This window comes from Apis dorsata, unplaced genomic scaffold (genome assembly GCF_000469605.1).
Source record: "Apis dorsata unplaced genomic scaffold, Apis dorsata 1.3 scaffold_163, whole genome shotgun sequence".
Lineage (NCBI taxonomy): Eukaryota > Metazoa > Arthropoda > Insecta > Hymenoptera > Apidae > Apis > Apis dorsata.
The window spans coordinates 993,281-1,004,685 of record NW_006263452.1 but is presented as its reverse complement, the minus strand read 5'-3'; the positions used below and the strand labels follow the sequence as shown (position 1 = coordinate 1,004,685).

Here is an 11,405-nt window from a genome sequence, read left to right as displayed (position 1 = left end):
TCTTTTTCGTCTCGAAAATAATATTACTTATTTTACACGCATCGAATGTTAGGACTGTGTTCGTATTACGATAGTTGTTAGCAAATGAACGTTTTTCAGTCCCTAGAAAAAAAATAATCATAATAAAAAAAAAGATCGAATTTTTCGTAAAGAAAGAGTACACATATACACGCTTAATGGGAAACATGTATATGTATTTCAAGCGTCTTTGTGCAAAATTGATGAATGTTTTACGTGTACTAAAATGTTCCCTTTTAATCCTATTAAGACTTACAAAATATAAGTATTATACTTTACTTGTATATATACATATGTGATAAAAAATATATATATATATACACCTGGTTTTTCATGTCATATTTATATTGTGACCTTGTAATTATTTTTAATATTAATATTATTAATATTAAGCAAAGTAGAAATACGAAAAATAACACACGTATTATTTATTACAAGTCAATTTCTTATTTTATTTATTAAAATTGTTCATTAAATTAACTTAATACGAAACATTTTTATTTTGCCTCACAATACAAAATTAAAAACAGTATATTATATACTTTGATATTAATATTTCCGTTACCCTATGAGAGTTTTTTAACTTATATAATGCATGTAACTTTTAAATTACATGCAAACATTAGAGGCTTTCTCTATAAACTTTTAATAACATTTGTATCTAAAATCATCTTTTTTTCTTTTTTTTTTTCATAGATAATATATTAATTTGTATAAATTTTAAATTTACAAATGAAATTTATACATGAATATATACATATATTAGAGGAAAAATACACTTTGAATTAGAAATCAATATAATTGATATAATATATATTTTCTATATTTTTTATAAATTATTATTTAAAAATATACTATTATATCATGTTGAAATTATAAAAATATAATTTAATTTTTAAATCTTTTAAAATCATCTATTTTGATAAAAAATATGACTGCACAATAAGATTCTTTTACAAAAGATTTAATATAAGCTTAAAATGTCAATGAGAAAAAAATTTATATCACATTTATATCCCTGAAACAGTACTGATACTGGGTAAAGTACTATCACTCCATTCAGGATTAGGATAATTCCTTGGTGGACTGGGTACCTTAACAGGCATTCTACTTTGAATTCTTATATCTTGAAATATATTTTGAAATTGTTCTGTTATAGTAGAGCTTATTAAATTATGAGTCAAATTATCTTTTAAAGTATTAGCATTATCTTCGTTTACAATAGATTTTTTTTCAGAACTTTCTTCTTTATTTGATTCTAAAGACTTTTTAATTCTACTTGATTCTTTTATATCAGTTTCTTTTTTTTGAAGAGAATAATTTAAATGTTCCAATGATGGTATTTTATTAGTACTTTTAAAATTATCTAAATTATCATTTTTTTTATTACTAAATGTTATTACATCACCATCCCCTTTGTTAACTAAAAAGAAAAATATTAAATTATTAGTGTAAAATGATATATGTGTATTATATTTATATATTGAATTTACCAGATTTACTGATCTCTGTGCAGCCAAGATCTTTATAAGAAGGTAAAAGTGTAAGTGAAGATTCTCCAGCAGGTAAACTAATAAAGTCTAAATTTGCGGAATCTTTGGTTGAAGCTTCCTTAATATTCTTAGTTCGTTTATTTTGTGAAGTCTCGCTTTGGATTTCTAAAAAAGCTGGAATTTTATCTGACATATGTAATAAATCTTGTACATTTTTAATTTTAGAGGGATTGTGATCCGTGGATAAAGAAATATCGGATATATCATGCCAAGAGGTACGTATATTTGAATCACGTGAAGAAGTAGAAGTAGGTGATGAACATACACGACCTCCATGTACTAATGAAATTTGTGGATTTGGACATTCTTCTTGAATATAACTATCTTTTAAATTACATAATTGATCAGCGATACAATTTTGTAATTCCCTAAAAGATAAAGATAATAAAATAAAAATTTAATTGTTATATAATTACAAAAATTAATATAATGATAATATGATGATTCAACTAACTTGATTTGATTACGAAGATCATTTAATAAAGAATCTTTATATAATGATAGAGCTGAGAATTTATCTTTTTCAAGAGTTATACATTGTACTTCTAAATATCTTTGACTTAAAAGTTCCTTTTGTTCAGCGAGATTCGTTCTTAAGTCTGATATAATTTTTTGCGAAAATTCATAATTTTTAATCTTTTCTTTTAATTCAATTATCGTTTTATCTCTGATTTTAACAGTTTCTTCTAGTTCTTGTTTTAATGTTTTTACAGTTTTTTCAAGATCTAACTGCTTTTCACGATTTTCGTGCAATAAAGAGCATATTTCCTGATTTTGTCTAATTTAAAATAAATTGAGTAAATATAAAATGAGATTGTTATAATATATTTTTAATAAAAAAACATACCTCACTAAAGAATCTCTTTCATTTTGTAATGCATCACACATTAAACTCATTTGTCTAGTTGTTTCTGATTTGGTTTCTAACTCCTGCTGTAAATAATTATTTTAATACACCAAATTTTTAATATTATTTTTTTTATCATTTTTAATAAACATACCACAATAGGTAGTTTATCAGGTTCCATTGATATTCTTAATAATGCTTGTTCCATATTAGCAAGAATCTTATTAGCTTTATCGTCTTTAACCAAATGTTCTAATTCCTTTATTAAAAAATGTAATGTACGAACTGGATTAAAAACACCAAATCTATCATCAAAATAATCAAGTGTTCCATCACATTGCACACCTTTATCATAAACTATAATAGATTCCACAGTACTTGGAATTGATGTACTTGAAGGATTTGTAGTTCGTGGTATAGATTTTATATGTTCTTCTATCCTTTTTTGAGAAGCTGATTGTTTAGTAGGCAATTCATCTAAATGTTTATGCTGTGAAATAAAATATGATTAAATTAACATATTAAATAGTTTAAAGAAATATAAAAACTAATACTAACATTTGGTTTTTGATGATTTAAGGAATGTTTCTTAATTTCTTTAGTTTCACTACTATGTTTCAATGATTTTGAACCTGTTGTTTTTGTCTGAAATTGTTGCAAACCTTGTTTTATAACTGCTTTATTTTGTTCTATTAAAGCTTTACCCCAGCTTTGGTGGATATCACCACTATTACCAGGTCTTTTTTTTTCTTCTATACTTTTATGACTAGTTGGATTGCTCATAACCATTGTTGATTTACGTTTAAGGCCTTTAGCTTTCACAATTATTTCAATTTGTTTATTACAATCACAAAGACCTTCTGAAGAAAGTCCAGAAGGAGGCTATAGATTTATATTATATAATTAAAATTTATATTACAAAAAAATATATAACCATAAAAATACTTGAATTATAAATTACCAAATAATGGTTATTTTCCAATATATTTTTATTAGATATAGCAATACTTTTACTAGCAGCGTTTATTTTGTTGCTCATTATGCTAAAATAATAAAAAAATATGTTTTTTATGTTAAATAAATATTAAAACCTGACAACTAGTTTCCAATCAATATGGACAAAATTCATCTAACCTAGTATTTTAGTAAATTTATTTCTATTATATATCGAAATGCTTATTATAATTTATTATAATATTTACCAACATATTTATCCTGGTATTTACAATATATATATCATCTTGTATAATTAAATAATTTTGAACAATCATTATATTCCAGTATTATGTAGAAAATGTAATATAAAAATATCTAATATGCTTCCTTTCTTTTAATTTTAATAAAAAGTATTTATCATATAATTCAATAAATATTTTATATTTCATATGTATAAAGTCAACTTCAGATTTGAAATTGCAATTTTTTTTTTAACTTATCGTATAAAAATGATTTAAATCATACAGATGCATATTTCGAAATAATTCGAATTTCCGGTTTCCGCATTGCAATTCAAACAAATCTAAATTCTATTATTTTTATAATTTTCCATTCTTTCCAATTATATTATATTAAATATATTAAAACTGTATAAAAAATTTAAATTAAATATATAGAATTATCAATTATATAAATTTAGTCAAAATAAAAAGATTTAATTTTTACAATAATATAGGATAGTAATATAATAATTTATTTAAATTACGTATTATATATAATTTAAATATTTTGAATACATATATATATATATACAATTAAAAAATTTACTTTAATAGTATATAGATTAAATTTTTATGTGAAAATCACATTTAAAATATTGCAACCTTATATAAAAATTATTATATATTATTTTACTTATTATTAAGTTTTATTAATATATTAGAAACTTCATTTCTGTGCTCTCCTAATGTCTCATAAAACTTATCAAAAAATAGCTTAGCAGATTCCTCTATATATGCTTTTCTTCTCTGAACTGCATCTAATTTATCTTCTGTTTCTTCTAATTCTGCAGCAAGTTCTTGTGTATTTGGCATTGAATCTTGAATTTCCTTAATTTCATTTTGCAATTTCTTTATTTGTTCTCTTAATTTTGTTTCTTCGTGTTTTGCATCAGTTTTAATTTTATTTATAAGATTTTTTTTTTCTTTAATTTTATTAATAATGTCACTATTTTCATCTTCTAAAGTTTTCATTTTCTCCTGTAAATTTTCTAATTCATTAAAATTTGTTTCTGATGAACGTTCTTTTTCAATAATTTCTGATTTCAATAATTCTTTCAAATCATTCATTAAATTAGCTTTAACTTTTAATATTTCCATAATTTCAGGTTTTAATATACCTTTTTCTGGCATCTTTAATTCTTCTAAATTTATATCTATATTACCACTAAAATGCATAAATATTTCATTATTATATGTTAGTACTGATTTAGTTATTTCATTATTATTAAATGCCAATTTAATATCCATTGTATATAATTCTTTTTGTATTTCTTTTAAGTGTTCATCAAACTGATGTATATAATTTTGAATTTCCGTACATTTTTCTAAAATTTTATCCCTTTCTATTTTGGACATTGGTTGTTGTTTAATTGTAGAAAGTAATTCATCATACTGTTTTTTTTGTAAACAAATTTGTTCACTCAATATATTACATTCAGCATTTAATTGATCTGTTTCAAAATTAATTGTTTTTATATATTCTTCTTTTGCACTGATATCACTCAATTGCTTTGTTTCATCATTTTGCAAAGATAAGAATACTTCCTGTAGATGTTTAACTTCTTCGTTTATTTTATTTAAATTTTCTTCAGCTTCCTGCTGTTTAAGCATTTCTTTTTCTAATTCAGAACGTGCATTATTCAAATTTTCTTCACTTATACCTTGTTGTTCTTCAATTTCTTGTAAATATTTTTCTACCATTGATGCTTCCTCATCAAGTTTCTCATCATTCCAGGCATTATAAAAATTCAACATTGAAAAAAAAGCATTTTTATTAATTTTAGCTTCCTGTTCATTTCCCATAAATGATAAATTATTTAAATTATATTTCTCAAGAGCTATCTTTTTTATTTCACAAATTTCTACTAACCAGCATATCCAACCCAAAACATTTGGCCAGGAATGCATAGCATTAGCAGTTTTTAACCAAGATTTGTTAATTATTCCTGGATAATGCAGTTTTTTTGCAATTTTTGGTAATTCTTCCACATAATTAGAAATTGTTAGAATTTGTTTAATATCTAATATTTTTAATAAATATGCAGAAACTTCAACAAACATTTTCAAAGTAACTGGTTTAAAACTGTTATTAGTATTAACCATCGAAGAACAATGATTTATAGAAAGAAAATTATCAATTTTATTAAGCATATAAGTCTGATATGTCTTGTCTGTTAAAGGTCTTGTGTCCTTCCTAGAACCTTTTGCACCAATATTGCTAGCACGATCAGCTGATAAAGATCTACGGCCTGTAGGAAGTCCTGCATGAATTTTATTTGAACTTCCAATTGTATGATGATTGGAAAATTTGCCAATATTTGGTGTATTTGGAGTTGTTGGTACATGACAAAATGAAGTTTTACCTACAAATAGAGTTTTATCTCAGTAATAAGTAATAAATATTTTACATTTAAAATGTTTATAATATTTTAAACAAAAAATAAATACATCAAATTTTTACCTGTTGGTTTTAATAATGATCCTTTGATATTTATTCTATCACAAGAAGAAGCCCGAATTCGAGGTCTTGGAATATGAGAATTTTCAACTGAAGAAATAGAATTTTTTGGTTTTAATGTTTGTGTTCTTCTAGATTCTGTTCTTGTTAAGCTTTTATCTTCTCTATCAAGTAGAGATATTCTTACAGGATTCGTAGATGATCTACGTCCTATAGAGTAACTCGACATTTTGATCGAAACAAATTATACTTTTTTATTAAAAAATTATTAAAATGAGAATTATATTAAAATATTGAAAGTTTTAATATTCAAAGTATTTACTTTAAAATCAAACATTTTGAATTTCGACGTTAGTCATAAATAAGTAAGATATAAGATTAGTAAGTAATACATAAATAACACAAGTATTTGTATAGTATTTTAATTTAAACTCACCATTATATATTTTTAAAACTAATTAAAAAAATTGAAAATCATTTATTTAGTTAATTTAATTTAGTTATGAATAAAATTTACAATTAATTAAAGATAAATATTAAGATAATATAACAATGAACAAATAAAATATTTTATAATCTTATATATTTCAATTAAAATTATATAAAAATGTGATTTAAATTTTTTGTAAATAATTTGAATATATAATATATATATAATATGTGAATAATAAGTGAAATAAAATATGCTCGAAATTAGAAATAATATTTATAATTGTTTAATAATAATGTTTAATAAATTTATATATTATTTATATTTTAATAAATAATTATTCAATTAACATATAATATATTTGTTTTCAAATAATTTTACAAATAGATATTTATTAGAATGAGAAATAAGAAAAATATAAAATATTTTTATTAATTATGTTAATATCTATTAATATTTAATCTTCAATAATTTTAATATTTTTTCCGTATTATATCTGTAAATATAATATATAATGGCAAAATATTAATTTTTGAAGAAATATTTTTAATTGAATATTTTAATTGAAGTCGTATAGTTCGTAAAGTATTAATATCGTATAGTACTAATATCGATATATAATTGTATATACGAATGTAAAAACTAAATAATCATGTTAAAAACATTATGTAAATTACATATATCTAAAATAAAAAAGGTATTATATATTAATAAAATTTGTCAAATATTTTTTTACATAAATAAATAATCTGTTTTATTAGGTTAGATTTTTTTTTTTTAAATATATATATACTTATATATTATTTTATTTAGAGAAAATATAGAAAAAATATAATATGATTTATTATTACAGAATTTACAAATTTGTTTATTACAAAAATATTCAACAGTAAATGTTCAAAAAACTAATTTACAAAATTTTATGAAATATGAAAATAAAATTTTACAAATAATAAATAATAATAATTTTAAAAAATTAACAAGGTAAATATATAATAAATATTATATAAATTAGTATAGTCTAATAGAATATATTAAGTCTATTTATTATCTATATTATTTTATATAATATATAGATATATTCAACCAACATATGCTGAAACAATAATATCATGCTATACTAAAAATGGACCTTATTCATCATTAAATGATTTATTAATAAAGACTAATATAAATGAAGATATTTTGAATAAATTTTATAATTCAATACTCAATCATAAAAAAATATCCTCCAAAAAAATCAACCAATTTATTGTAACACCAGATATTAATGGAATAGAAGTATAAAAAATATTCATATATTTATATTATTTTTAACAATATATAATAATATTATTAATAAAAATCTAAATTATTTCAGATGCCACAAATGATATTGGGAATAAATGTGGGACCTAATGCAATAAGTTGGACATTATTAAATTCTAATTTTCATATACTAAATTGGGATTGTTTTGTTTGGAGAAATAAAATTTCAAAAATTACAATTTATGATATAATTAGTTTGGTAAATATTTTAAATTTAATATTTCAAGTTTAAGATAAATATTTTATTTAATAATTATTGTTTTATGATATAGACATCATCTTTTGTACAAGAATTATCATTATTTAATAATGCTTTCACTTTTGTAATAGAAGAAATTGACATGGCAAAAATGTTATGTTATCAATTTCAAATAATAATTGGTATTGCAAGTTGTCTTAAATTATTATCATATCAAGGTATGTTTACAATATTATTAATAATGTTGCTATTAATAATACTATTAATAATAAAATAATACTATTATAAATAAAAATTTTCAGAAAAAAATAATTCATCAAAATTCTATAATAATTTGTACATATTAAAATCTCGATCAACAGCACAATTCTTTAAACTTAGAATTGGTAATGAAACAATTGCAGCAAAATATATTTTGGAGAAAATGTTAAATAAAACTGATGAATCAGATGAAAATTTAAAACAGATACAAATATCTATAAATAATGAAATAAAACAAAAATATATAAAAAAAATTGCAGAAGAAAAAGAACAAATAGGATGGTCTCTATTAACAGCTTTAACTTTCATACATCTAGTTAAAAATCAATCTCAGAATAATTTAAAATAATTAATTGTATATAAAATTTGTTATAAATATAATTTATAAATATAAATGTTTTATACAGTGTACGTAAAAAATAAAAAAGAATCAAAGGAATTCCATGTGAATTAATACTATATACAAATCTTTTCATTTATTATGTATTCATTTTTATTATATTATCTATTTATAGTACATTGTAGTCTAATATTTGTTTGCTCTTGAATATAAACTCATGATTAAATATGTAAATAAATAATTGATCACAATGATAGCAGTATGAAAAATTATTTAATCATATACTATTGCAAATATTAAATGAATATATAAGAGAGCAAAAGTACATAAAAATAAATTTGTATGGTGAATTAAAAATATCAATTAAATGATGTTTTTTAGTGTGCAAATTAATAAATTATTAAGTAATCCCATAAGTAATACAGTTTTTCTATATTTAAAGCAATGGAATTAATTATGACAAGAAGTTCTATGAAAAAACAAAATTTAGTGGGAAAATAATAAAAAATTGTAGAAAATAATAGAAAATATATTATTGATTAATTATTGATAGATAGTTGTTTATTTTCACGTAATATACAATATATCACGTACAGAAAAAATAGTATTATTTATGGGATAACTTAATAGGTATTTAATAGGCTTATTGAAAAAATTGTAATACTACTTAATCCGGCAGTGATGCTGTAAAAAAAGTATATTTCTACATATCACTATCTAATCGAGCACGAATAAGCACAATATAATTTTTCATTGTACGTATTTTAAATTTTGCTCTTTTTGATATTTGTAATGTTTAATGTTCCCAAATAATGGTAAAAAATAAATAAATAAATAAATAAAATTATTTTAATTAATTAAATAACATTAAGAAAAACTAGTGAATCAATTTATTCAGATACCATTTATTCAGACTATAGTAAATTGCGTGTGCCAGTGCTCGTGTGTGTTATGTATCTGTTTAGAATTTTTTTGAATAAATATAATAAATACGAAATACATAATTAATAGAATAGCTGATTGAGCTTGTATTTTTTCATATATCAATATTTTATGACACATACAATGAATTAAAATTAAATAAAGAGATTTCATATGCCAATCTCCTCAATAATCATTTGACGCATAAACGATGCTAATTTTCCGATTATAATAATCGTATATAATTATTTCTATGAATTGAATAACAGAAATATCAACCATTATTCCATTTTACTTTCATTGCCGATGAACTACAGATCATCGGATCTGTCATCGAAACGACAAATAGATACGCTATACAATTGAACTATGTGATTGCACCTCTTTCAATGATTCACTCGCAATCGCATCGCTGCCAGGTTAACGCAATTAATTAAATCGTTAAAGTAATACCCGATCAGACCAGCTGGAAACGAGTTTTGACATATATGTATATCGACATATCTAATATATAATTCTATGTATATAATATATCTATATGTATATTAATACGTATGTGCACGTCTGTATTACGCTACAACATGAAACAAAACTGTTAAGTACATTATAATAATTATTTCTTTCTTTTCTCTTTTTTGCCTCTGTATATAGTTTAAAATGCATTTTTTTCTTGTTTTATTTTCTTTTTGTTTTGCATCTCGAGATATTTTTATACAAGCGTATACATATATAAAATCTAAATTCAGTTTAGAACGTATATATCATTACGTGCACTAAAGCGATATCGCCAACTCGCTCTGAATTTGTGCAAAATGATGCAGTTTTTTATATAAGATATAATCGGGAATAGAAATATATCTTTCGCAAAACTACGATCTTATGCTCGCATGAACACACAATCGATATATAATTATGACATTAAAAATAATACACGATTATTTAAATATATAATAATGTTAATAAAATTATTTAGTATCTGTCATCGAGGAGTTAAAATTATATAGTATCTTGAAATAGCTGAAAAAGCTTTTTTTATATAGCAATTCCTTTTGCGAAAATAAATATAAATATATATAAAAACTTGAAAAATCTATTGCGCGTGTGGACGGGCAAATTAAAATGAAGAAAACGATTTACAATTCTAGATAAAAAAAAAAACTTGATGCATAAATATGATTAAATATACTCGAAATCGCTCAGAATGATTTTTTAATTTTTTTAATAATATTTTTTATGTATTTTCAGATCATTTAATTCAGATCATTCAACCATCCTCCAATTGAACTTGAGGTTTCTTGAGGATTTTTATAATATTTTTCTGATTTTAATCTGTCCACATTTTTGACATTCGATACCCTGATAGAATTTTAATAATTTCACTTAATATTTAGCATGTCATCAGAATTGTAATATTAAATTTCTTGATCTGTATTAATGTTTTCTTCTCTCGGCAAATGCATGGCGCAATTCCAGTAATAAGACTATCGATAAACTTTCATGTTTCACGCATACTCTCGTTATACAAGTAAATAAATGTTGCGATATTGAAATAATCATTTTACATGTTGAAAACTACGCATCTAAGCCAATCTTTCTTGTATTTTATCGATTTTACATCGATAATTGCGCGTTTCTTTCATTTCAATACTTTTGTCTTGCTTATAATTTAATAATTTAAATGTTAATAATTTTTCAGACGAACAAAATTAAAAAGAAAAAACTGATCAATTTATCAGATTCTTCATAGATATTGTTCAACATTCGAAAAATGACATACATATATATATAAATGTATATGTGTATCCATTAAACATTCATTAGACAAGTAGAACATTCTTTACATGATGCATGCT

The 11,405-nt window shown here is 22.0% G+C and overlaps 3 protein-coding genes across 5 annotated transcripts; 1 reads left to right on the top strand and 2 right to left on the bottom strand.

Annotated features, from left to right (window-relative positions):
* Nucleotides 1–803: 803 nt before the first annotated feature.
* Nucleotides 804–3,757, bottom strand: LOC102679196 (myosin-2 heavy chain-like). 3 transcript variants are annotated; one of them, XM_006613862.2, is made up of 8 exons: nt 3,621–3,757; nt 3,380–3,461; nt 2,977–3,300; nt 2,573–2,908; nt 2,419–2,504; nt 2,026–2,349; nt 1,512–1,939; nt 804–1,441 (listed from the first exon to the last, which is right to left on the bottom strand). In XM_006613862.2, the coding sequence occupies exons 2-8, from the start codon at nt 3,455–3,457 to the stop codon at nt 1,029–1,031; spliced, it is 1,989 nt and encodes a 662-aa protein (XP_006613925.1). In that variant the 5' UTR covers nt 3,458–3,461; nt 3,621–3,757; the 3' UTR covers nt 804–1,028. The 3 variants fall into 3 exon arrangements, with proteins under 3 accessions (XP_006613925.1, XP_031365447.1, XP_006613924.1); XM_031509587.1 differs by lacking the exon at nt 3,621–3,757 and having other exon boundaries at nt 2,576–2,908; nt 3,380–3,557; XM_006613861.2 differs by lacking the exon at nt 3,621–3,757 and having other exon boundaries at nt 3,380–3,556.
* Nucleotides 3,758–4,263: 506 nt separating this feature from the next.
* Nucleotides 4,264–6,466, bottom strand: LOC102679059 (kinetochore protein ndc80). Its single transcript, XM_006613860.2, has 2 exons — nt 6,097–6,466; nt 4,264–5,998 (listed from the first exon to the last, which is right to left on the bottom strand). The coding sequence occupies exons 1-2, from the start codon at nt 6,320–6,322 to the stop codon at nt 4,266–4,268; spliced, it is 1,959 nt and encodes a 652-aa protein (XP_006613923.1). The 5' UTR covers nt 6,323–6,466; the 3' UTR covers nt 4,264–4,265.
* Nucleotides 6,467–7,460: 994 nt separating this feature from the next.
* LOC116185354 lies at nt 7,461–8,722 on the top strand (the record flags this gene model as incomplete). Its single annotated transcript, XM_031509585.1, has 5 exons — nt 7,461–7,507; nt 7,600–7,804; nt 7,884–8,030; nt 8,104–8,248; nt 8,333–8,722. Coding segments are annotated over 5 exons (852 nt in total), but the record flags the coding sequence as incomplete, so codon positions are not given.
* Between the last annotated feature and the right edge of the window lie 2,683 nt (nt 8,723–11,405).

Bases quoted from the DNA above. Each gene is read 5' to 3' on its own strand.
- LOC102679059 (XM_006613860.2), bottom strand. From the start codon at position 6,322: ATGTCGAGTTACTCTATAGGACGTAGATCATCTACGAATCCTGTAAGA. The intron at 5,999-6,096 runs GTAAAAATTTGA...CTCTATTTGTAG, and splicing joins ATCATTATTAAAACCAACAG to GTAAAACTTCATTTTGTCAT.
- LOC102679196 (XM_006613862.2), bottom strand. From the start codon at position 3,457: ATGAGCAACAAAATAAACGCTGCTAGTAAAAGTATTGCTATATCTAAT. The intron at 2,505-2,572 runs GTATGTTTATTA...AATTATTTACAG, and splicing joins CTGATAAACTACCTATTGTG to CAGGAGTTAGAAACCAAATC. The intron at 1,940-2,025 runs GTTAGTTGAATC...TTTATCTTTTAG, and splicing joins GATCTTCGTAATCAAATCAA to GGAATTACAAAATTGTATCG.